The sequence below is a fragment of the Bacillus rossius genome, chromosome 1 (assembly GCF_032445375.1).
Source record: "Bacillus rossius redtenbacheri isolate Brsri chromosome 1, Brsri_v3, whole genome shotgun sequence".
NCBI classification, from domain to species: domain Eukaryota; kingdom Metazoa; phylum Arthropoda; class Insecta; order Phasmatodea; family Bacillidae; genus Bacillus; species Bacillus rossius.
In genome coordinates this window covers 325,767,958-325,795,393 of record NC_086330.1, presented here as the reverse complement: position 1 = coordinate 325,795,393, position 27,436 = coordinate 325,767,958, and the positions used below count along the sequence as shown (strand labels likewise).

The 27,436-nt window shown below is 36.3% G+C and overlaps 2 protein-coding genes across 6 annotated transcripts in view; one reads left to right on the top strand and one right to left on the bottom strand.

The window, feature by feature from the left end:
• Positions 1-27,436, bottom strand: part of LOC134527997 (caspase-6-like) — a 70,144-nt gene that overhangs the window by 11,744 nt on the left and 30,964 nt on the right. For 2 of the 4 annotated variants that reach the window (XM_063361149.1, XM_063361150.1), the window contains exons 2-5: positions 7,251-7,466; positions 6,088-6,254; positions 5,458-5,687; positions 768-946 (exon numbers count right to left, since the gene is read on the bottom strand). In XM_063361149.1, the coding sequence (XP_063217219.1) occupies positions 768-946; positions 5,458-5,687; positions 6,088-6,251 (573 nt within the window). In that variant the 5' untranslated portion in view covers positions 6,252-6,254; positions 7,251-7,466. Of the gene's footprint in view, positions 1-767; positions 947-5,457; positions 5,688-6,087; positions 6,255-7,250; positions 7,467-9,563; positions 9,844-14,388; positions 14,477-27,436 lie in introns of those variants that run through there. The other 2 variants (XM_063361147.1, XM_063361148.1) reach the window with 2 other exon arrangements.
• LOC134527996 (uncharacterized) lies at positions 14,524-22,841 on the top strand. 2 transcript variants are annotated; one of them, XM_063361145.1, is made up of 4 exons: positions 14,524-16,371; positions 17,697-18,516; positions 18,915-19,137; positions 20,282-22,841. In XM_063361145.1, exons 2-4 carry the CDS (start codon positions 18,040-18,042, stop codon positions 21,844-21,846), a joined length of 2,265 nt encoding a protein of 754 aa, XP_063217215.1. In that variant the 5' UTR covers positions 14,524-16,371; positions 17,697-18,039; the 3' UTR covers positions 21,847-22,841. The 2 variants fall into 2 exon arrangements, with proteins under 2 accessions (XP_063217215.1, XP_063217216.1); XM_063361146.1 differs by lacking the exon at positions 14,524-16,371 and having other exon boundaries at positions 16,379-19,137.

The window sequence follows — 27,436 nt, the reverse complement described above, 5'->3', positions numbered from 1 at the left end:
AATTTTGTACATTTTGGTTATGAATTTTCCTTCATTTCTTAAGTGAACTACATAACTGCTTTTTTAGTAAAAGGTGATGAGGTATTTTTATGCTTATTTATCAATTTTTTTCTTTTAACATTTGGTTTTGTTGTAAATTTAAAATATATTTATTTACCTGATGTCCTTGTGTGAATAATCACGAAAAAAAAGTATAAACAAATATGATACCCCAATCTTTTATCAGAAAGGAATTCTGTAAGAGCTAAATATATATATTTTTAAAAATTATTATTTAAATAGAAAAACTATCAATAATACAGTGTTAAATAAATGTTTACCAAATTAAAAAAAACTGCAAAAAAATTACCTGAATAATATTATTGAAATTTTAATTCAAAATGGTACTCATTACATCAATAAACAACAATTACTTTGTTTGGCAAATTCCTAAGTGACACTAGAACAAGGTTTGCATGAGTAATGAGGGAGTGAATGTAGATTGTAATAAGCTTTGGTTAACAAACATTTCTTATACCAGAAGCCATTGTCGCTGAAACATGTGATCAAAAAGAACATTAATGCCAGTTACAAGTTTGGTAGGTATAGAATTGGAAAAGTCCAACCTGACAATAAACTATAAATTGCCTCCTCCGTTGTTTCGCCATTGAGTACGGATTTGGAAAAGGAAATCAAAGAAAACATCTGATGTGTACGGGAGGAAAATGAGGAATTTCCTGGCAAATTTGAGAAAAAAGAGGCTTGTTTGATTGATACTTAGAACGTACCTGAATTATCACGATTTTGGGTTTCCCCAACAGATGTGGGCAGCTCATACCGTTCAACATCTCCCACAAATCTTCCTTCTGATAATCACCATCGTATGCCAGCAATTTATCCCCATAATCTCCATGAGTCATCACTGCTACCACAACACAGCCATAATTATAACTGGTTTCTTTACCAACTGAAACAGACAATGAAAATAACTTTATGTACCATTAACTGCTAGTTTAGTCTTCAGTATGAAAAAAATAGTAATGATAAATATTATTATGTTAAATTCTTTATACTTGCATTAGAGATACACTTACAGGCATCCTTGATGTAAGAGGTTTGGCTAAAAAATGACTGATTTTTTAACATACAAACAGCCCGGACCTCAAGGTCAAACGCTGCATTGCTGAGTTACGTGACATCCCCTCTCTCCATTCCCGCTGCCTGGCCGCCTGCCAACTCCTCAGTTTGGCCGTGGTCTTCATTTGGGTTGGACCACGTATCGTTAGCAATGAATTAATGTGAAATTTTTTTAGTGAAACTTAGAAAGTCGGCCACAGAGGCCCATTCTTTGTTGAAACACATGTATGGTGATGAATGTCTGTCTCGCACTCATGTTTTTGAGTAGTTTAAGCGGTTCACAGAGGAACAGAGGAACAAGAAAATATTGTAGATGACCAACTTCCGGGGTGACCTTCAACTTCAACAATGGATGAAAACATTGAAAAAATTGGAGATTTAATCTGAAAAGACAGTCGGTTGAGTATTCATGCAGTTGCTGAGATTTGAAAGAATCGACAAAGAAACAGTTCGGATGATTTTACATGAATATTTTCACTTGAGGAAAGTGTCTTCAAAAATGGTGCCCAAGAACCTTTTACCTGAACAAAAAAAACTTGAGTGAACATTTGTGCTGACAGACGGAAAACACTTGAATAAGTAATAAAGTGAAAACTTGTATTGAATAGTGGTTTTTCACTTATGATCCGGAAACTAAGCGCCAATCAATGCACTGAAAAGAGTCCCAATTCACTAAGACTGAAGAAAGCAAATCAAAATTCAAAGCCATAATGATAGTGGGATTGTGTACTTGAATTGGGTGTGTGAAGGTGGAACTGTGAGTAAGGAATATTATCTTGAAGTCCTGACTGTGCTCCATGAACGAGTAAGAAGAAAGCGACCTGAGTTGTGGAAAATCAAGTCATGGATCCTTCATCAGGACAATGCCCCGGCCCATAATGCATTGGTTGTCAAGTCATTTTTGGCTGTGTTGGAGCATCCACCTTGTTCACCAGATCTTGCTCCATGCTGTTTCCGAAAGTGAAATCTGCACTGAAAGGAACGAGATTCGTGACAGTTGAAGCCGTGAAAGATAAAATGGAAGCCATGAACATGCTGCCAGAAGATAACTTCCTTCACTGCTTTGACCAGTGGAAAATTAGCAGGGAACTGTGTAAGGATCGTGGAGTGAATGATATTGAAGGGAATAATGTTAAGCTGTGAATATGTAAAAATAAAGAATGTTGTAGCCCTAATCGGGTTTTTATTTACCCAAACCTCGTATATGTTAATTATTTTTTTGTCCCATGTGTAGTCAAACACTCCAGGATATATCACATTTAAAAAATCACAGAGTATACTTTCAGACACTTGTATTATTATTTACATAGATTAAAAATACAAGTTTTGGAAAAACTCATCTATCTTCTTAAAATTCATTACCTTGTTATATATTTTGTACTTTACAAAATAGTTTAATCATTAAACAGTTCTTTCAGACTCTAAGAAAGGTGTTCTAAAATAACTTTAGTGTTTTTTTTATATTGGTAAATGTTTGTTATAGTTTGTGGTATGTAGTATCTTGTAGAGTTTTATGCTCATATAAGTAACAGCTTCTAACTTGACTTAATATCATATTGTGATCTGCAGTCCTAAATTATCTGGTGTTGTATGTTAGGTGGTATTTCTTTGAAATCTACCTATTGTAGCTGTTATCATTGGAGACTTCCGGAAATTTTTAATGTTTTTTGTTTCATGGTGCATAGACCCCAAAAACATTGTCATTTCACAAGTTTATATTTATAAATATCACATTTTTATGAACATGATAACTGCCGTAATTTTTTACAAATCACTTCCAAATTGATACATAAAATATAGTAATGGAAAATCTTGGTTGAGTTCATTAATGAGCAGAAAAAGGACGAATATAACATCCATTTGAATGTTTTATAACTTGTATGAGTAGGTAATACCAAAAACTTTTGTCTAAATAAATTTTTGATACATCCAACCATTGCAAAAGGTGGATATAGAGGGGTTAATATACAAAAAGAAAATTATAACTCCCTTAATAGGCACACCATGAAATCCATTTGAACTGTTTGTAAATGTTATAATTTTTATATTTAACTTTTGTCTGAAAATATTTTTTTAAAAATCAAAACCATTATTGCAAGGGGTTAAAAAAACCTGGGGTTGGAATAAGAAAACGAATAAAACTTCTCTAACATGTGCACTATCAAGTTCATTCTTATTTTTTTTTTTTATTTTTTTTAAATTAACGATTAAAACTTTTGTTACAATAGATTTTTATCTAACCAATCATTGTTGCAAGGGGTATAACAAGGTTCGAAAGTAAAGAAAAATAATTCATTTTAAATATATATACTATCATTTTTTTAAATTTTTTTTATATATCGTAATCTTTATCGAAAACTTTGTCTGAAACCATTTTTACCATAAAACAGGAGTTGAAACTAAAAACAATTTAAAACTTATTTAGTATCAAATTTTTATAAATTTATTTTAAACCATCTTACCTAATATTATTTCACCTGGAATATAACCTTACCTGGGGGCAAAGCAAATTTTTATACAACCACATTATTAGTGAAAGGGATAAAAATTGTGTTGGAAGGTAAAAAGAAATTGCATAACTACCTTAGCATAATATGAAATTCATTCTAAGCTATTTAATGCTGGGGGTGTATTGAGTTAAAAACATTTATAATATTTTGTTTTATCTCTCAGTTTGTAATATGGAGAACATAAAGATGTTATGTACATTAAGTTCTAATAAGTTTCAGAGGCTCATACAGTTTCCAAAATAATTGAGAAGAAATAGGTATGTACTTCAAAATCTACCTACGCCTGTAGGCTGTGCTAAAAAGGTTTTTTTTAATTGGTTTCTTTTGTTATGAGTGAATATGAGTATTTTTAGAATAAATTCATTTTTGATGGCCACGATTTTGGTATTTTTTTTAATGTTTTCTGCTGCTTAGAGAGAGATTTTTTTGTTTGAATTTTTTTCCAACTCCCACTGCATTATCCCAGATCTCCATGTTATGTCGTTACCGAGTGGAAGTGAGCATTTTCAATGTCCCTAAATTGACTACTTAGGCCAATTCACAAATCAGGTACGTTACCTTGAGATGTTATTGTCATTTTTTAGTTGAAACCTTTCATCATCTGTATTAATACTGTTTCTGTAATTCATATAGTTTGTTTTATTTGTATTTTTTTCAAGTTTACTTGCTTCAAATCAGTGCTTTAGACAATTTGACATGGTTTTAGTTACACTAGTAATCAAAAATCTATGTGAAAATTAAAAGGTGTTACCCCCAAATTATTTCAATTAAATAATATTGAAACACTGGCCAAATTTGCAGTGGTTGTAGAACTTCCTTAAATTAAACATCATACAGTTGCTGTGTATTCCATCTGAAATACATTCTCTATTATTTACAATGAAAATGTTGTTCAGCTTCAACTTCAAAGACGTATACCAGCCTTGGGAAGCACTTTGGACAATAAGTTGTACAGATGTTTTCAGCTTATTTTGTGATGAACCTGCAGCCAAAGTTTGTTGATCAAATTCAGTCTCACTCTGTATATATGTGTGTGTATGTGCTTGTATGAATGAATGTATGTATGTGCATAAATATATGTATAATTTATATTATAATACAATATACATTATTATTATTATTATGAACTTAAGTCATTCAAACACTCTAAGTTTTACCAATTTTAACGTAAATAAAATTAATGACATGTAATGGAACAAACTCCCTTTCACAGAGTGATTTTTGGCACAAACCCTTATGCATATAAAGTAAAATAAGAATAATCTGAATAACACATACATATATGCAATACGCATGTATATAAATATATAATATCCCTTATAATATTATATTATTTTCACCAACAAAAAAAATTTGAAAGCAAACAGTGGGCAAAGTGTTTATATCTCTTCCCCCCCCCCGCCCCTAAGCAATAAAATATTCTGCATTTGCTCAAATAAGTGTGGTCTCCAGATTAACAAAATCAAAAGAAATAAACATGCTTCCAAAAGATCTACGCTAACAGTGATAACTTTGCTTGGCATCGAATTTGACATGGATGATCGCAGAACAGTGTCACTTTTTTCTGCATTATTTGGAACTGTAGCATGGTTCATGAGACTAGCCCTATATTTTGACTTGTTGAACGCTATTAATTAGTTGCTCTGAAAGAAAAAAAAACTAAACCTTTAGAAAAGGTTTGTTTCAGTACTATTTTGTTGATAAATTATGAAGAATTTTATTTTTAAAAAAAGTCACAGATATTATAATAGCATAAAAGAACTATAAATGAATGGGTAACAGAGTGTGAACTAAAAAAGCAATATTTACGTCTGTAGTTGTGTTTCCATACTTGTTTGTAAGGCATCCTTGATTTCTCTCACTGTGCCATCGTTGACAACCTTAACAGTGAAGTTGAACTTCTCCAGCGCTTGCGTCAGCGTGCGCTCGTCACAGTTGGTGCCCGTTCGGATTGGGTGTCGGCCCAGGAACTTCTCATTGTTTATTATGACTGCAAGGCCGTTCTGCCACTCGTAGTAATCCTTCTCTGCGTCCCCTGGATCTTCCAGCAAACGGGCGGGCCTGCAAAAGCCAATAATGCATGTGTATTGAAAAACTTAGTTACATTTTTATTGTCACTAACACACTGAAATATGGACCTACAGAAGTGGTCGTAGGTGACGCAGCTTCTTCACAGTTGTAGTTGCCAGTGTTGTAACCGCTCACTTTGCATCACCCAAAATATCATGCCTCTTTCACTTATATTGTGCAACAATTCCCCACTATCCTACCCTTCCCCCTCTTCAAACCAATGGTTGCATCCACCTCTGGTTTAAAAATTCAATGAAGTATGTTGGGTTGTAAAGGCTTTACAAAAGTAAAAGAAAAAAATAGTATTGACAATAATTTTTTTTTTTAGCACTAATGGTGACGAGAAGAAAGTTTAAAATACAGATAAATGAATTGTTAGAGAGGTACTTACTCTCTGAAAGTTTCTTCTTGCTCTCTGAACTCTCTGAAGACAATCGTATCGTTTGTGGTGCTGTTAACGTATGTCTGACCCATGGGCGGCACCCCATCGATCGTGGTGTTGGCATCACTTGCTTGCCCATGTTTATTTTGCTGAGATTTCTGTTCTCCATCCATTAGCTTAAGCCAAACAAAACAATTGCAAAGGAAATGCTTTACTGCACTTTGCATTTAAGTATTGGTATTTAGATTTACAGACCCTTTCAAGTTTCTAACTAGGTATTCTTTGTGTGGAGAAGCAAAGAGACATGTTTGCTTAGCTTAAGGAATAAAAATAAGGAAGTGTTTTCTGCAATTGTTATACTCTAATTGGTTGAATTGTTGTTGAATACAAACTAGGTACCTACAGAACTAAAATAAAAAAATCTTAGTTTATATATAAATATTGATGTGTGTATGTATGTTCCCTATGGACTCCAAAATGGCTGGACTGATTTTGATGAAATTTTCATTCAATCTTCAGATTAGCCCAGCAGGTGATCCTGTAAAGTTTGGTAGCAATCGGATCAACAGAATTTTTTTTTTAAATTCTGTGTCATATTTTTAATACAATTTAATAGAAAGTTAGATTTTATATATATATATATATATGAACATTCACAATTAAAAACTTAGAAACTTAAGGTCGCTAGTACTCTATAAGACCATACATTGTATAATTTATCAGATTAATTATTAATGAACTTTACAAATTAGGTACAATCTGTGATGTTGCTGTACTTAATGTAGGTTCTAAAATTGTAGGTATGTAAAATGGTTTATTTAGTGGCTTAATGTAACACTTCCTATTTGTAGCAAATCATATTATCAAATCAAACTCCAAACATATTTACCAAATTAACTACTACATGTGTAATGGCATTTTTAAAAAATACAATTGCAGTTTCAAACCCGAAATATATTTTAACTGAAACAGTTTCTATCAACTCTTATTTAAGTTTTCATAAAATTTCATTTTCTCATTTTATTTGATATTATAATACAATATATTACAAATTTTTCGTAAAAAAAAAAAGAGAGAGAGAGATAGAGAGAGAGAAATGTTCTGTTACTGCTTGCTATTTATTCTCAGAAGAAGAAAAAAAATAGTTATGTTCAAGAAAACCATTAACGTACCTTAGTTTTGCGAATATCAGTGTCACCTGTTCCCGTGAATCATGAGAATTAATCTTATTTGTTGAAATAAATCACATGCAGATCCATGAAAGGTGCGAATCACACACATTTCTGAAAACTGATTATTTTTATCAGTGGAGATAAGACTATCACAACTTCACAGGGACCTTCCTCCTTCAGTTGCACCACCAAGTCGAACCACTCATAGCGTGAAGCCTGTTGAAAAAAGACGAGAGTTAAGATATGCTTGAAGAATTATTATATTCTCTTGTAAATACCCTGAAGTGCAGTTTGTATAAATTTGACACAGCCAAAAATTTATATAGGGTTTAATTTCTCTGTTAATGTTGTTGATTTGTTTCTCACTTTAAGTAAAAAATGGCATTTTACATTTTAAATTTAAAACAGTAGAATGATTTCAGAACAAATTTCTTTGGGTTGTGAAATGGATAAATTATAAAAATTTTGATTTATGAAACCCATAGCTTTGTAGTTCAATAGTAGCTGAATGTTTAGTTTCTTTCACACAAATAAAAATGCTGTTCTTTGAACTACATATGAGTAATTTTTAGTACCATTATGTTAAATATAAAATAAAAAATTATGAAAAAAATCAAACTTTGCACGTTATCTTTTAAAAAATACGTAATAAAAACAGGCATGGTTACAGTTTTGAATTTTGTTTGGTTTTCAGAAAATTATTGGTAAGTTTGTGCAAGACTGTGCCTAGCCAAGGGGTGTTATTTTGTACATTGTGTGCTCAAACCAGAGATTTTGAACCTTAGAAACAGCCTTAGAATGAGATGTTTCCCTGCGTGCGATAACTGCAAACAATTTGGTCAAGAACTAATAAATGCCGTGACAGTAAATCTAGAGTTGCTGTGAGGAACGAATCACTGAGATGGAGCTATGATGGAATCCGTGTGTGGGAAAATGAGATCCCCTTAGAAAACACACTGGCATGGCACTGTCCACTAGGGCTATTCAAATCCTGTTTTTTTTTTTTGATTCTAATCAAATATTATATTATTCAAGATTGTCAAATATTTCTTGAATAGAATTTAAACACACACAGAATTTTTTTTCTTTCAAATTTTACTGGGATCAAAGAAAATTAAATGAAAAATATGCTAATTACAGTAAAATTAAAAAGATAGAAGCATATAAGGAACTATAATTGTGTGGTGTAAAATGCAATAAAATTAAAAAAATGTAGCAATGCATTTTGCTAAACCCGTAAATATTAATTTTTAATTGTTTTGTTAGTCCAACTGATTATATACAAAAAAAAGAGTATTTTAAATATTTTTTAAATCAAAATCACAGTTATAAAAGGTATGTACGACTTTTGCAGAAAACAAATCCAAATTTCTCAATGAATCTCTTTAGCTTCATTAATGTTATATTCTTTTCATTTTAATTTTTTTGCGAATGAGTCCCACTTGCTAAATCTATTAATAATAATAAAAAAAAATTATTTGATTTGAAATGTTGAATAGAATATTTAATTATTTACAAATATCAAATATTTTGAAATCACTCGCAGATTGTCCACTACATTTTCCATATAAAAATAAAGGAGGTTCCTCACTGGGAATTGAACCTGGATGGCCTAGGTGGATGGTGTGTGACTGTGACGTGACCACTCTAGATGGCCTACGTGGAAGGTGTGTTACTGTGATGTAACCTATGCTCCTACAATTTTATTAAAGATACTAACCAAGCTTCAAGCGATCACTGTGAAAACCATTGATAGGCAACTTCATTACCCCTCATTTCCTTTGAGACCATTATGGAATGTCAAGGCTCAACACAAGCACAAGTGAAAAGTGCAATGTGGAGCAAAACAGCAAACAATACCTGTTCTGTCTCTGGGCGGTATTCTAAGACATTAAGGTAAGGTAGTGAATAAGCACTGCCTTGTTGGGATACAACGGTAACCTAAATCCCAGGCCGTATTTCAGAACATGTCCATTTGAATCCCAGTAAGGAAACAAATCTGCTGCAACCGTTTTAATAAAAGGTGCCCTGTGCGAGGCTAGAAACAGGTTTTAACCCATTTTAGCGAATTTTTCGCAACCACCAATACAATTGTTAGGGAAAGGTACTAGAGATTGCAGCACCAACTAAAAAAATAGAACAGTTTTTCTAATAGTTGCGATTATTTATTGCTATGACCATTTAAGAGTACAAAATGTATTCCAGGATAGTTTCACCATCACAGTTTCATTTGGCACCCCAAAACCATCATGAACTCAAAAAAGTTTTTATACACTGACAAGGTCGGGGGATTCGGTAGTATTTATAACGTACTTTTAGTGGGCGCCACCGTGTCTAGGGGGCACGGACCCGGCGAGAAGACTCTGTCTCAGGCGTGACGTAGCCCGTGTGGCGGCGTGACTCGTTTCCCCCTTTCGCAATTACCTTAACCACGCAGTGGGATCTCAGGGCGCCCCACACGCCGACAAACAACACTCGAAGCACGCAAACACAATGTCTCTATGAAAACGCCTTCCTCGGAGAGCCGGAACGGAGCGTCTCTCTTCAGCTGGCGACGGGAAGCGACTGCGCGAGCAATGGCCGCAGAGGTAGCCTGGTGAAGAGGGGGGGGGGGGGGGTGTTTGGCGCCAAGCGCCCTGAACAGTTACCCTGTCTCCCGTCGTGCCGCGGACGTGGTTAAAATGCATAAAAATTACAATAAATTTTAATATAAAAACATATGGCACTTGGGGAACAAAACAAAAGATTGCACAGTATTATTATATCTTGGGGAGCGAAGCACTGATTCTACAGCGCCCTCTTGCGGCGGCGCGCTATTTAAAACACGTCAGCCGGGAGGATTAACAGGAAGGGAGGGAGGTGGTGGCACATCGGGCTCAGATGGGCGTAGCCCTGGACGACGTCAACACGCACGCACACACACATTACATATACATAATATCAAAATTTTGTGAACACAATAACTGTAGCAATTTTTCACAAATCACTTCCAAACTATTAATGGAAAATATTGGTTGAGTTCGTTAATGGGAAATATCCGACCAAATGGGTAGATATGAAAAAGTATTTTGAAAAACAGAAAATCGCTGTAACCCCTTTAATATGGAAAATATCACAAAAGTGTGAACGTATTATAAATTGTAGGAGTAATAAAAAAATTTGTAGGAGTAAGTTTTTGGTACGACCAACAATAACTGCACAAAAAGATATATATATATATATATATATATATATATATATATATATATATATATATATATATATACACACACATATATATACAGGGTGAGCACAAAAGAAGTATACAAATTCAAAAATTCATAAAATCTAAACGGTACAACAACATATGGGCTTCAAACCTTATAAAGTTCATAGAGAATCTCTGGAAGTTTTTTTTAGACGTATAGACACGCTTCTTTTGTTGCAGACTGCCGCCGCCAGACAGTTCTAGCGTAGAAAATGGCTCCTAGACCGCAACAGAAGAGCTGGTGTGTCCTGCAGTTTGCAAAAACGGGGTGTGTAACCGCTGTGCAACGAGCGTTTCGCACACACTTTCGTGAGGAACCACCCACCAGAGTATCCATATCAACCTGGTACAAAAACTTTGAAGAGAACGGCTGCATTTGCAAAGGCAAGAGTCCTGGTCGCCCTCCTGCGCCAGAGCAAGATGTGGATCGTGTTCGAGCTGCATTCCTGCGAAGCCTACAAAAATCAACACGTCGCTGCAGATCCCACAAACAACAATTTCCAAAATCTTATGTAAACGCTTACAGATTGCGGATGGTCCAGGCACTCACTCCCGCCGATTATGCAGCACGATCGGAATTCTGCATCGAAATGTTGGCAAGAATGGAGAATGACGAAAACCTATCAAAGAGGTTAATTTTTAGCGATTAAGCAACATTTCACACAAACGGTAGAGTAAATCGTCACAATGTTCGTGTTTGGGGAACACAACACCCCCATGAAACCATCGCACATGAACGAGATTCACCAAAGGTCAATGTCTTCTGTGCAGTGTTGAGGGATAAGATTTACTGCCCCTTCTTTTTCTTGGAGAAGACTGTCACAGGTACTACATACCTCAACATGTTTTCTTTGTGGTTGCTGCCTCAATTACAAGACAACTCCGACAACTTTACCTTTCAACAAGATGGTGCACCTCCACACGTCCACCTGGCTGTACGGGAACACCTCAACACACATCTGCCTGGGCGATGGCTCGGTCGAGCAGGTGCTGGTGATGACGTGTGGTGCAGGTGGCCACCACGATCACCAGACCTAACCCCTTGTGATTACTTCTTGTGGGGTTACATCAAAGACATGGTGTTTGTCCTGCCCCTACCACAATCCTTGCCACAGCTAAGACAGCAAATTGCAGTTGCGGTAGAGTCCATCACTACCGATATGTTGTGCAGGGTGTGGGATGAGTTCGAATATCGTCTCGATGTTTTTCATGTGACAAGAGGAGCACACATCGAGTCCCTGTAATATGTTAAAAAAAACTTCCAGAGATTCTCTAGGAACTATATAAGGTTCGAAGCCTGTATGTTGTACCGTTTAGATTTTATGAATTTTTGATTTTGTATACTTATTTTGTGCTCACTCTGTGTGTGTGTGTGTATGTGTATGTATGTATGTGTGTGTGTATATTATGATAATAAAACATTATTGCCAATGGTTGAAAAAACCTGGGGTTGGAATGAGGAAATAAATAAAATTTCCCTACCCGGTACACTATCAAATCCATTCTTATTTTTGTTTAATTGTCTAAATATTTACTAAAACTATTGTTAAAATAAATTTTTGTTTACCAAACCATTACTGCAAGGGGTGGAAGTAACAAGGTTTGAAAGTAAAAAAAAAAATAATCATTACTTTTTTTAAAATATATTATATCTGTTATAATTTATTATATGAATCCTAAACATCATCTAAAACTTTGGCTGAAACAAATTTTGACTAACGAATTATTACCGTAAAAACATTGGTTGAAATTTTAAAAATTTCAAAACTTTCTTGGTATCAGATTCATTTGAATTTCTTTGAACTATCTTAATATTATATTAAACCTTGGTGTAAACAAAATTTTTATACGACCACGCTATTAGTGTTTGAAGGTCAAAAAATTTAAATAATTACCTTAGTGGGCATATAATATGATATTCGTTCTAAAACATTCAATGCTGCGTTGTAAACTATTCAATGCTGGATACATTGAGTTAAAAATATTCGTAGTATTTTTGCTGCATGGAAAATGAGCAAATATTTGCTTGTTTTGTAACATTGGAGAACATAAATTGTAATGTACATTAAGTTCATAAAATATAAAAGTTATAGAAGTTTCCAAAATATTTCCAGAATAAATAGATACTTTGAAATCGCCTGTAGGCTGTGCTGAAAGAGATTTTTTTCAAGTCATTTTTGATTTTATCAGAGCCATTTCATTACGTAGTTCAACCTGTAGCTGTGCAGATTGAATGATTTGATAGTCGACGTAGTTGCTCCGGCAACGAATGCTAGCGATGGGTGCGGAAACTACGTTTAATTCGCGGCCAGAAATGTATTTGAAAACACAATTTCCGCATATTTATTACGCTCAGGATTATTTTAATGAATTGTAATTCAAATTATGTGTCCAAGCTGTGCCCAAAATCATTGAGTATATAATTTTGCTTGAGTGATTCAGAGTGATCCACCAACACGGATCTTTAAAACACTAGAAACAATTTTACTTAAAAGGAACGGCCCAGAGAAATATATACTAGAAAATTGTAGGTCTAAAGACCTGACGGCGTTACAAGGTTAGAAGGGCTAATGACCTGACGTGAGGCCGGTTGGCACTCGAACAGGCAAGAGGTAAAGGGGGGGGAGGGGGCAAGAGGATCGCGCTTGTGTAGCGAAAGATAAGGCGTGTTAGCCGGCTGGCGTGGCATCGCGCGGGGTCACGCGTGACCTTGTGGGAGCGAGAGGGGTTACGTCGGATCAACGCCTTGCGCGCGACGTAAAATAAAGCGAGAGAAATTTTAATTTAAATCACTTTTGGTGAATTAGGTTTGGTGCCAGCTGATGACTAACAATTAAATAGTACATAAAAATTTAGGTTACAAAAAAAATACTTTAGTTTTTTTATATATGTATATATATTAATTATTTATTTATTTATTTTGAATTATAGCTTATAACCAAATCACGCTCTCTGCTACCAGTTGTAACGCCCCTCCCTCGTGTCTTGTAAAAGTTATTTAAGTGCCTTATCAAAATTAGGAAACACTTTGAAATGGAAATCTGAATAACATGCAATTGCTGGAAAGGAACTGATCAAAAAGAATAACAGAGGTGCACGAGAGAGAGAGTGCACAAGAAATTTCTTACAGCCCCTGAATGGCTTACAAGGAGCTGGAGGATCGTTTGGTTATGAAAGTTAAGTTGCCCCGGGCCCTACACAGAATTTTACCAGTTACACATTAAAGTTAAATCCTTCCTTAAAAACAATATAAAATACATTTATAACGACAAAAACAAACTAAATTTAAATTGTCTCCCAGCTGGCACTTGTTGATTTTATTTGGGGCATGTTGCCAGCCAGTGGCGTAGCCAGGATTTGTGTATGGGGGGTGTTAAGAAGCATGCGCCCCCCCCCCCCCCCCGTATTAAAGCGGGGGGTCCGGGGGTCCTCCCCCGGGAAAATTTGGATTTTAAGGTGTAAAATAGTGCTATTTTAGCAGTTTTGGGTACTTAAATTTAAATATTGTAAGTATTGTAATTTATTAATTTTAATATGAAATTTGTTTGAGTGATGAATAAGAAATTAATTAAAGATTTGGTGCTAAGGGGGGGGTTCGAACCCCTAAAACCCCCCCCTGGCTACGCCACTGTTGCCAGCGGAAGATGGGAAATTCTCTGCCCAGTTGCTCGGGACGAAGATAAGACCAGAATTGTGGTATCCCAGTTGATGACCGGCTAATGGGGCTGAACAATAGAGGCTTGGCCTGCACCCCTGGAGCCATCAGGTTGGTGGAATCTTGGCGGTACTCTTGAACCCGCCTACAGACCAAACCAATCAAAGAAATTAGGCCTGATCTGTAGGCGATTAAGGGAGGGGCGGAATAAAAAAGTTGCAGTGGTGAACACTTACCGAAGCGGGGAGATCTCAGCTGTCTCGGTACTGGGTTGGTGCCCGTCGCGTGAAGACGCGGTCGTTCACGGAAGCCATGATCTTGGAGCTTAATGAAATACAAAAGAATTTACAAATTTTTCTAACTGCTCTGGGCAGACTACCGAAGATAAATGTAAGACTAAAGTAATAAGGCCAGGGTGCCTTTAATGTAGGTAACTACATTCCGCAGGCGGATGACGGAATTCGGCAAAATGCGTGTGAGGTGCGGATCAGCGGAGAAACCCGCCCGTCTGCTCTGTTGAAAAGCTGCCCAGAGAATCCTCCTCCATCAAGAGGACTTGCTAATTAAAAGAGGGGGGGCTCTGCCCTTTGGGTCCAGGTGGAGGGGGACTCTTCGTTCTCTCGAACCCTCAAGCGCATGGTTGACTTTTGCGATATGCCTCGCAAAAGGGGGGGTGGACAGTGCAGCGCTCTGACAGCGGTCCGGGGGAAGGACACATGGTTAGTTGGTGTAGCTCTCGTTAGATGGGGCGAGCTGTCACTTCTGGTGTGCCCAGAAGTTTTTTTTTGAAAGGCCTCCCCAAGATGGTGGCCCTGTGTGGGAACAGTGACCGAAAGGGGTTAATGACAGCCCGGGGTCACCTCTGGCAGGGTTATAGGCGCGGGGAGAGGGGAAATTTCCACTTGGGCGATGGAAATTCGCGGCGAATGAACGCCGCTACGTGTCTGCTCCGGCTTGAAGACTGCTGATGGCCATACTTCCACGAAGTCCATTGGGAGCGACGCCAGTGCTCGCCACAGCTTTTCTAGTCACGAAATCGTGTAGGGTTTTGAGACGCCGGGCCTGACTGGAGCCGGGAATTATAGGAGATGGCTGCTTAAGGGCGCCGCCTACTTGGAGAGCGCAGAGACGTGCAGAGTCTTGGAAATCCGGCTTTTATTCGAAAACTATTCCACGTATTGTTTTGCGGTTTGGCTACGAAAAGCATTTAAGGAACAGCTTACAGGCCTATAATAGTGAGACGTTCTATTTTCCCTTACTAATAGGTAAGTTTTGACTGTGAAAATGGCTAAAACGGCACTTTTTGCGGCGAGATTTAGGTAAGAAGATTCATTTTCCCGGGCTTCGGAAAATTATAGACCCGTAGAATGCACCTTTGTCTTGCGTCGCGTGATAAAAAAATATAGTTTCGTAGATGAAAATCGATGGTTCTACGATGCAGTTCTAAAGCACTGCATGCCAGTAAGACACTCCAGTGAAGTGGCGCCACCACGCGCTCCGCTCGGCCGCTATCAGTCCGGGAGGGGAAGTAGCCTTGAGCGGCGGGAAGGTGGGTATGCGGGGGGAAAAGATCCGGCTGGTAGGGGGAGTGCCCAGCTGCTGCGTGTCGCTAACCTGAGTCTAGGGCAGTAGCTGTCTTTGACAGACGCACAGTGCGAGGTGCGAGATAATAGTTCGTACATCCATCATCCTGCGTGCGTGCTCTGATACTTGTGAATGTGTGTGGGTGAATTGACTCGCGTCAAGTGCCAGTAGAACGTTTAGCCTTTATACCCATTTAGAAAGGTTTGATTTACAAAGGTATGGAATCTGCGAGAAAGCAAGTTTTGAATGAAGACAAAAAAAGAGGTAAAAAACGTCACTTGCGTCTGAATGCAGTTCGAAAGAAAAGGAAATGGAACAAAGGGAAAGTTTTACGTTTAGTTGATGGCAGGTAAGTGTGTTGTACATTTATTAAGAAACATGTAAGCCTTCACTTTCAGTTGAAAAGGTTATATAGCATAATTTTTTATATTCCTTTACTATCCATTTGAGCTGTATTAAATTTAAATGTTCTTTCTTTCACAGGCTGCGTTACGTGAAAAACCATGAAACAAGGTTTTCCAACTATACTTCACATGATTCTTTCAGTACATCCAAACACGCGGGGAATATAGAAAATGCTGTTGAAAGGAAAACCCAGACAGACAGTGAGACTTGCTACATAACGTTGTCTCCAGGTAGGTTTGAATAATAGTTTTTTTCAACAATTACTTAAGAATAATTAAAGGGCAAAATGCCGAAAGAAGGTGTCTCTCTTACTTTTCTAGCACGGATAAAACGTCTATAACGCATGAATACCTGTATATGAATATTACGTAGGCCTATACACATACATAAAATAGTCCACTACATTACTGCATAGTTTTATAGCATGCTTTCCCGTATGAGATTCATGAAACGTTTCCTTAAATGTTTCCAAATACTTCTGCACTGAATGAAAATTAATAAAAAAGTAATATGCCTGTTCTTGACACATTTCTCTTAAATGTCGTGTGTGTATGTATTTATAATAGCTTACATAAATACGTTCCATCATTTTATGACTGAGAACTGAAAATTAATTGACTCTACATCGGAATCAGTGAATATTCGTTATTACTTACGATTTTTCACAGATTCAATTTGATGAAACATCTCAATCAGTAAACTGTAGAAAACTACATATTAACTTTGTTAAACCAATAATTGAAATAGTGAAACATATTAATTCGCAAATTTAATTTGTAAGATTTCGCGCTCAATTTATGAGGCGGTATTTTTTCATAATATAATATTAGTGTTTTCAGTCCACATACTTTTAAATTCAACCTAAATATTATATCTAACTCAACTACTATCATAAGAAATGGTAGCGTAGTGGTCAGGTCATCGGCTTTCGGCTGCAGACAACACGGATCAAATCATTCTTCCGATAAACTCGTTAGCAAATTGTAAAGTAGGTAACAGTATTCTACAAACATAGGAATATGGAAGAAATAAAAGAATATAATCTTTCATTTTTTATTTAAATTACTTATGATTAAAATTTAGATCTTTATTAACACTTATAAATAGTACTTCAGTTGCGTAGTTACATTTTATGTTAAAAGAAAGTTGAAGGGTTATACCTAGTAACAATTGTATATAACTTATGTGAGCGTTTTCAAAATATTATTTGTTTATAGCTTTTTACTGTTACCATCGCTGAGCGGTTGGAAGTGTTGTTGTTTGCTGTATTCAAATACTGTTTAACATATCTTCCATTACGCCTACAGTTAATAAATTATTTTGTTTTAACGGTTATATAATTAAAATATTCTGAGACGTGGTATTTTTGTTTTACACAGCAATGTTGTAATTTCACAATTGGAACATTGAGCCAAACTTTGCGACATAATTAATGAAATATATTATTAATTTTAGCCTACTAATTATGTCAACAATAATAGTTGTTTACAATTTTAATAGCGTATTTGATTATTATTTCAAGGAAAATCATATCTTTAATTTTGTTTTGTTTTAGGTGTTCCACCTCTCCCGGCGATACTGCTTCACATGATCAAGTAGACATCGATGGAGCAGGTTGTTCGTTTTGGACAAACGAAATATTGGCGACACCGCAGAAAGTCACAACTACTGATTATCCTACAGAAGAATATGATGTTACTGGAATATTTTCAGACACGGAACAAGAGTCAAAATCGGTCACAAGTGACTACGCTCAGCTTCTTGAAGGCGTGGAGAAACTTTCGTCACCAGCATCTTCACCCGAACAAACCTCTCCTAAAAAAACTTTCAGCTCTGAATCATCAACCTTTCCGATACAAGGCCGTCGACTGTTTGATGTTGACTTTCTATTCAAAGAAATGTCGCGCATCAGCCAACATAACAAAGTGTTTCAGTGTTCGTTTGAAAATATGCGATTAATAAAAGAACATAAAAATGGAATGATAAGTAAATTTGATTTCAAGTGTAATATGTGTGGTACTGTTGAATCTATTTTCTCGGAGGACCCCCAAACAAATAAAGTCAACTGTAACATGGCATGGGTGAACAGTATGTTGTTAACGGGCCAAAGTTTTACACAGTTACAAGACATAACTTCAACTTTGGAAATGCCTTGCATGGCCAAGGAGACTTTCAACAAATGTCAAAAATCCCTATCTTCTGTTATACACGATGTCGCATGTCAAAGTATGGAAGCCGCTGGCAAAGAAGAAGCAAGATTGGCAGTAGAAAATGGCAGTGTGGATGTCGACGGAGTTCCTCTCATAGCAGTTGTCACTGATGGAGCTTGGTGTAAACGATCGTATGGAAACAAATATGATGCTCTTTCTGGGGTGGTAAGTTTGTGTATTACGTAATCTTATTGCGTGTTGAATAATAATTTGTAGGCAATCTGTGTTATATCAGTAATTATGTATTATTAGTAACTAAAATAAGTTCATGACAGTGTGAACAACACGTAATAGTTATTTTGTTAATATTTCCTTCTTTTGTAGATAAATGCGACAATTTAAATTCTTTATAAGTGCAAACATTGTATAGTTATTTTGTGATAGACCTGTTTGCTAGTATGAAAGTCTTTTAGGCCTACCGGCATAGAGCCATATACTTAGAGCCTATTGGCATAATGCCAGACATTCGAAATAATGTAATTATCCTGATTATACAATGTTCGTTACCTTACATTAAGTTTTACAGCGAACAGATTAAATATGCTTGTTTTTTTTTCTTATAGGCTTGCATAGTAGGAAAAGAAACAAAAAAAGTTATCTTCGCAAGCACTAGGAATCGATACTGCTGCATATGTTCACGAGCAAACAGTAAAAATGAGACGCCAAAGGACCACGTCTGTTTCAAAAATTGGAACAAGTCTTCAAATGCCATGGAATCTGACATCATAGTGGAAGGTTTCAAATGCAGTGTTTCCATGCATAACCTGAAATATCATCAGCTGATTGGTGAGTCACAAGGTGATCAGTTAATTTCAGATGTTATTAATTATTATGTATTTGTGTCAATAGTATATTTTCGAAATAATTTCAATGCCGTGTGGTATTTAATGTTTTTATTTCCGACGTCGCACGTTTCATATGTTTTCATACAATGCTGCATATTGTAACGAACTGAAATGTAGCGCTTTTGTAACAGCTACTTCCTAAATATACAGAAAGGTATTAGCTCTACAATGTTTATAAATGTTACCTCGCGAAGAGTAGGTACTAAATATTGTGAACTATATGAAAATAGTTAGCCTCAGAGCAGTAACCGAGCGCTCTGATATGCCTACAAGAAGAACGTGCATATGTGGCCATTTCGAGTTAAAAATGATTTGGTAGTTTTCTGTAGGTATTTTTCAGTGAGCCATTGTATGTAAGTAGTTGTGTTAATTAAAGAAATGTTGTCTTGCACTTGTATTTCATACCCCAGAAATAGCATAGCCATACAATTCAGAGCCTACCACTATGTTAATATATGTACTTCTTTGAGGGCTTAACTGCAGATTTATGTCTTGGTATGGTTCTTAGGAATATTTTTAAAGGGTATGCAAGGTATAAAGTTTTCCATTTAGCCGAAAAAAGGACCCAAAAATATTGTAAAGTATGCGGCCTTAGTTTTAATATTTGTGAGAAATAGAGTATTGAAGTCTTATCTTGTTTAAGGCCATGTTACAGCGTTTAACGGCCCTTCAAAAACAATAATTTTTAATCAATGTTTTGTCTATACAGAAAAATCACCCAGTTTTAACAATACCACCTTAAACGTTTTATTAAAGTATTGTCATACCAATAAACATAACAGTTTTTTTCCAATATTTCTAAATAAGTTAACGCCAATTTTTTGCCCGAAAATGAGATAAAGAATGACAAAATAATGTATGCGGCCGAATTATACGTGGTAGATTTAAATAGCTTCTAAGGATTTGTTCACAGTTTCATTTCACGGAGTCATGAATTTTCTCAATTCATTACATTGGAAACTAACTGATAAATTTAACTCATTATTTTCGAAACGCTGCAACATGGCCTTGTATTTTTTTTCGTATATAAATAAATACCTATACATTTATCACATTAGTACGTAGCGTGTTGTAAACATTTTCAGGAGATGGCGATAGCAGCATTATGACCCAGTTGGTGAAGGCTCAGCCATATGGTCCAAATTTTACAATCACCAAAATTGAATGTACTAACCACATACTGCGAAATTACCTTCGAAGGATACGTTGTATTGCTCAAAAGACGAAAAACGAAATTGGTTCCGTTTCTCCTGTTCTACGAAAGGCTGTATCTGACAAACAACTCCGCCTTCGAGCTGCAGTCACCGGAGCTGTGCAGCATAGGCGTGCTCAAAAAGAGTTTCCAATTCACAGAAAAATTGAGGAGTTAAAACTTGACATTTACAATGGTCCATTTCACGTATTTGGTGACCACTCAGGATGCGCAATTAGAGGTTATTTCTGTAGCGGATTGAAAGAAAACGAGGAAAACCTTGTACCGCCTCTTCAAGAGGCAGGTATATGGTCAGAAATAATAGCAGCTCGAAACATTGTTGCACATCATGCTGTAAGCCTTTTACATAATTTCAATACTAATACAGCAGAGTCTTTCAATAATGTGGTTTGCAAGCATGTTTCAAGTAAACGAGTAAACTTTTGTTTGAGTGGTGGCTACCAAACAAGAAGCGAGCTCTCTGTAATTTCTTTTAATTCAGGTCCTCAAACACAGTCCTTTATCCATAAAGGTTTAACAAACAGTAGTCCTGGAAACATCACTAAAGCTCACATACAGCGCAAGGAACGTTCATCAGAGAAAAGAAAGCTCAGGAGGCTGACAAACCCACAAACATTTAAGCGCAGAAAGTTGTATGTGACAGGTCCTGACAAGGATTATGGCTGTGTAGAACAACGCATACCTGACATGGAACCAGACGAATATGCAAGACAGACACAGGAATTTCTCGCTAGTCTTTGTAAAACGGATGAAGAACGAGAAAATCTACAAATCGCTACCAAAGGGCAAAATGATTCTGTTCTCTGGAAATCAGAAAGAATCAAGCGACTGACAGCATCAAATTTCGGTAGAATCTGTAACATGAAGAAATCCACTAAGCGAGCAAAATCCGTTTTCAATATATTGTACAGTAGGTTTTCAGGGACGGAGGCCACAAGGTATGGATTGGAAAATGAGCATAGCGCCATTCAGGATTTTGAAGTGAACTTTGGTAAGAAGGTGGCTCGCTGTGGCTTATTCGTCGATAAGGAACACCCATGGCTGGCAGCAACACCTGACGGTCTTGTTGGAGATGATGGTATCCTTGAAGTAAAATGTCCTGCCGTAGCTGCCAGAATGTCTCCACAAGAAGCAGTGGAACAGAAAAAAGTAACATTTTGTAACATTGTGGATGGTAAAATGTTTCTGAAGAAAGGACATGCTTACATGTACCAAGTGCAGGGACAACTGCATATTACCAATCGTAAGTACTGTTATTTCGTCCTTTGGACACCACGTGGCTTACTAGTGCAACAAATTGAAAGAGAGAACAGTTTCTGGAAAGAAAAAATGATCAACAAACTGACACAGTTTTACATGACGTGCCTTCTACCGGAAATAATAGATCCACGTTATCCTAGGAATATGGAAATCAGGGAACCTGATAATACACTGTAAACAATTGATGGACAATAGCCTTACATGTAAGCCAAAATTACCACAAACAGTACAGGTAAATTCCCATTTTTAAAGAAGGATATTAACAACAAAAATGATTTCATAAAGATTACAGTTAGGCCTATAGATTTTTGTTTTCTAGTCCAATAAACAATTGAAACATAGAAAATTGGCGTACTAGTTTGACGAAAGATGTTTGAAATGATACAGTTATACAGACAAGTGCCCAGTTGCCAGTTTCCGTGCCAACAGAAAAAAAACCTTATGTTTGTGTATGCTGTGAAATACTTAAATCAATATAATGTAACAGTGTAATTGGCATGCAGTGTCTTATAACTTTGCACTTAGATTATATTATTATGGGCCGTATCTCATTGTGAATCGTTTTAAAAGATATACGTAAAATGTTTGTTTCACTCTACATGTTATATTGTGCGCTGATAGTTTACTACTAGTATCGAGCAGCTGTTTATTTTTATTTTTGGTTTTGATGTATTAACATTAGTTTCATTATTTGTATTTGCACCGTATTATTTATCAAGAGTGTTCGAAACGAAATAATTTGTTATACTGAATCTGAAATAGTTGTATGAATATATTTATTTTTGTATGTTTAAATATGTAAGGTGGAATATTTTTTTGTGTAAACAATTAGTATGTATGTTCAGAGCTATTGTATTGTAGCTATTGTCTCAACAGTTTCAAAACATTAAGCCAGTTTTTTACCATTTACTTAAGCTGATTCATGGTGACAACTGTCTTATTTTGTGGTAAAAATTACATAGATGTATAACCTGTAGTAAGAATGAACATAACAATTCTCATAGATATAAAATGTAAATAAAATATGTAAATGTGGTATTGTTGAATGAGCATTAGGTGTTGTGTGAATAATATATTTTGTTATGAATGTTGTAATTTACAAGAAAGATATTTATATACATATGTTGTAAAATATACACATATCCATACACACTTTGCAGCAAGTGATTTCATTACATACCCTTCCATTTAATTTTGGCATTTTGTATACATTGCCAAAGGAAAAGTTTAATTACGATTTACTACCAATCTGTACAAAGTGCCTACAAGAGGTTTACATTTGTGGATACATGTGCCTCTGTAGTACATTATTATTGTAATAGTGAACGAATATTAAATTCACACATCTGGTACTTTAAAATTAAGTAGGAATATGAAGAAAACATACATTATAGTATTTGTTACATTAAGAAGGATCACAAACACACATGGTATTACCCATATTAAAATAAGAATAATATATAAATACATTAAGATTAGAAACATTACAGAGTTTACATTACTTAAGACCGACGACAATAAATAGGGATGTAGTACGTTGAGTAACATTGTCATATATTACATGACAAATTAATCCTTTAGTACACTCACTAGGTCATTGAATAATCTAAGACAATCATAAGAATAAACTCAGGCAATATAGAAAGGCCTATACGAGTACACAAACGAATAAACATTAGACTACTAGTTAACTTACAGTAGAACAAAAACTAAACATGTCTTAATTTTTTATAAAATATTTCATAAGTTTATTTATGACCCGCAGTGAAATTTACAGTTTTTTTTGTCCTGAAATAAAATTGCATTCGCTATGTTCTTTCTAGACATCGTTTTCCGCACTATCTCAAAAATTGTGAGCTGTAGCGCTAAGCAGCACACAGGCTGACGAACATATAAGAATAAATTTAGCCAATCAGTGTACGCTAATGCGTAGCAAGTTTAATAGTTCAGTCGGTAATAATCTAAATTATTTGTTATTAAATGCAATAGAAACAAAACGATCTCATTTGATAGCAAATGTAGATAGTTGTTTTAAAGTACCACAAATTTGAAACACCATTTGTTAATTCACAGCCAACCATATAAGGAGTGAGGCAATCATCGTTTACGTAACATATGAGAGGCTAATATTGATAATGGTGTAAGTCACTTATATTCCGAAGCACTAGTGTTACATTAAATATGTTTCATACGAAAGCCCCTCTAAATTATTTAATATTTATTAACTTTCTCACAATCATTCAAGCACTTAGTTGGTTCTGTCTTTTAAATATCGTAACAAATAATTGTTTTGTTAAAAATTGGTAATGTGCCTTATTCCACTATCATTCTAAGCCTTTCATATCATTGCATGCAGTTACGGCATTCATAATAAAAGGCCACTTATATTTTCCGAGTTTGAATAGGAAAATATATCTTTATTCGTTAACCATTTTTACTAAAGCCTGTTCTACAGTGACACGGAACCGTAAGCAACGGAAACGCATAACGGAAACTCAAACGCAATCGCAAGAGTTGTGTTGCCAATCTCATGCCGAAGCGTTTCCGTGTCCGCTTGCGTCCACTGTTGCAAGTATATTAAAATATTCGTTTTTGTGCGTTCACTGTAGAACGGACCTAATGATTTATAAGAACGGCTGAAAACAATAGCGTCCGAAATGAAATATGCTAGATGTATTTTACTGCAGAACAATAAACGGCGATTGTTTCATCAGCTGCAAAATATTGCATACAAACACAACTTTAAAAGCAACAGAGCATTCGTTTAATGGGTAATAATAATTATATTATAGTTTCTTCATTCCAAAAGAAAGTATCAAGGCATAAAAATATCTTTCACGATTCTCTGAAGTGTAATCTGGCCTTAGTTCAGCGCGGAAATCCTAAACAATGACATTCCGCCGCATGCGCCAGCCAAGTGTCTCGAGGTGCCGGCTCGGTGCCGGGAAGCGGACACCACGTTCACTATCTGCCTCGCGCCCTTTCCCCTGCCCCCGCACTCTCCCACCCAGGTGTCTGCTCGGCGGTCGGGTGGGGGAAGACACCATCCCGCCTTTCGAGGGGCGGAAAGCCACGGCGAGTAGTTCCAGCGTCTGCCGCGATTCCTGCACGAAGATGAGCCCGTCCAAGCGCGCGAAGTGATTTTCCCACGGACATAGGCGGCGCCCTTAACGCAGCTTCGGCGAGCTTGAGAGCTGAAGGTGTGCAGGGGGGGGGGGGGGGGGGGGGGGGGGGGGTTGTTGGAGAGGAAAGAACACGCTACAAAAAGAATTGACCCGAGCGTACACTGGGCTGAAAAAGGCGGTAAGCCAATAAATTTAAGTTTAATTTTTTTTAAAATTAAAACAACTCAATCATTATAAAATTTAAAAAAAAAAAAAAAAAGGTGGCTATAATGTACATGATTGGTACAAAGTTTTATTGTTAAAGTGTGCTTGAAACACGAGAACACATGAATTTGCTCTTTACCAAGTTAGATTTTATACATTTCTGGTGAGTACCTACTGAAAGACTCATTCACTTTTATTTTTTATTTTACCACCTTTTAATGATCAAGTATTTACTTCCTATGACCTGAGTGACCTAGCAGAGGATCTATCCCACAACCTTATGATTGTTTATTAGTAAATCATGTTAACCTTTCAACCACCATACAGTATAAATTCACAAATAAATAAATGCACTACTTTCAAAATGAAATGTAAATTAAATTTTCAGTCTGAATAGCAAAATAAAAATATTCTTTTACAAGAACATGTGTATATACAACTATTGTGTGCTGACAAAAAAAAAATATAAAATTATTTTATTTATCACTTGTAGGTGTAATTTCACATGTACATCCAAAAGTATTATTTATTGCATAATTTATTGGAATAAAAAATTTACATTAGTCTATTACGAAGCCTATAAGATAGTTTGGTTACCTAGAAATATCATTTTAAAATTACACCAATATTACTTGTTTTAAAAAATAATACTAAAAAAATGTAAAATTACTAAATGTTTGTATGTGTAATTTTACGAAGATAATTTTTTACACAAGAATCATTCATTTTCATGGTAACTGTATATTTTCACACCAATGTAAATGTTTTAGAATTACAACATATATTTGATGTAAAATTACACGAAGTTGTAATTATGCATAAAGAATGTTGCCTTATAGACACACAGGGATAAAAGTGAGTACATTTACACTTGCTAATTGTGTTTTAAAATAAATAATATTTGTGTAAAATTATATTTATCCTGTTAGTGTAGTATTATCACATATAACATGTTATTTTACTTTATTTTAATGAAAATTCACTACGACATTGGGGGTGCAGACAGTGACGAGGCGTGAAGTTTACATGAGGGGAAGCAACAATTCCGTTCACATCAAAACATGATTGGGGGGGAGGGGGGGGGGGTCCGGGGCCCTCCCCCGGGAAAATATGGATTTCAAGGTACAAAATGGTGCTATTTAAGTAGTTTTCTTAACTGAACATTGACTATTCCACAGGTAGAAAAATTGACATTTTTTTAAAATAAATTATTTTTAAAAAATAATGTTTGACTTACATTATTCTGATAGTAAAATACCTACTCTACATTACTTATATACTAAGTGGGAGTGTAGTATCATCGATATCTGGTACAAAATATATAAACAGACAACACATGGTAAAGTAAGTACTTAAAATAAAGAGAAGAACCTCATAAAAATGTACTAGAATAGTAAAAATTAAATCTTGGTATTTTTCGTACCAGCACAAAAGAAATTATCTTCATACGTGATCAGAAACTCTGTTAACTGGTACCTGTACCAAGAAACTGGCACGTCAATCATTCCTGAAACGCCACGATTTTTTTTCCTAGCCTAAATTATTCTAAGTGTGTAAGGGGAGGGTCCAGGTTAGGGGAGGACCTAAGTGTGTCTCAGGCCGAAGCCTATACACTCTACCATGCGGGTTTTTAACCATGCGGGACAAGGGCGCGTGCATCATGTGCTATTGGGGTTTACTGGCCAGTCATGGCTGCAATTGGCGCCATGACTGACGCCCCATTGGTCGCCTAGTTTAAAAGCTAACTAATGTGACCCAGGTAAAACCTGCATAGACACAGGGAAAACCCTGGGCCGGGTCATGCGGGGATCAATTAACATGCATTAAGCAAGCAGGTAACTACTGGACAAGAGGGAAGAAGGGTCCAGGTAAGAAGATTTGGAGGGGCTGAAAAATCAACAATGCTGGAGTTGGGTGCTTGGGCCTTGCGGCCCGCATTTAAATGTTGGGTACTCCTGGGTTATTATTAACTAGGGGCGCATGCGCCCCCAGGGGCGGGCGACATCACTCGTCTGCCCAGGCAGCCACAGTTAAACCAGAAGTGGGCAGACGAGCCAGTAAATCGGCTCGAACTGCGGGCGCACGGGGCGAAAGGCAGCCTGACATTGTGCCATCTTCATTTTCCTTCTTCCAGTCAACAGCCAACAACCTTTCAAGCCAGGGTGGGGGTAAGTCGTTCAGGCGAATTAAGTATCTTGCGAGTCTGACCCTCTTGTCCTCCAAAATCCCGGGACGGTTGAAGGTCGCGCCGCCCAGGCTACCACTGGCTCCAACAGGGCCCCAACTTAAAGGCGCCGCCATCTCTTCCTTCAGAGTTACGATGCTGTTCAGTTCCGTTGCGCGCGCGGCAGTTCACAGCTCCGCAATTTCCAGCCCGCAGTTCGTCTACACTTCGCATCTAGGGCACATCGAGCTTTCCTGCGGTGCCTTCGCAGACG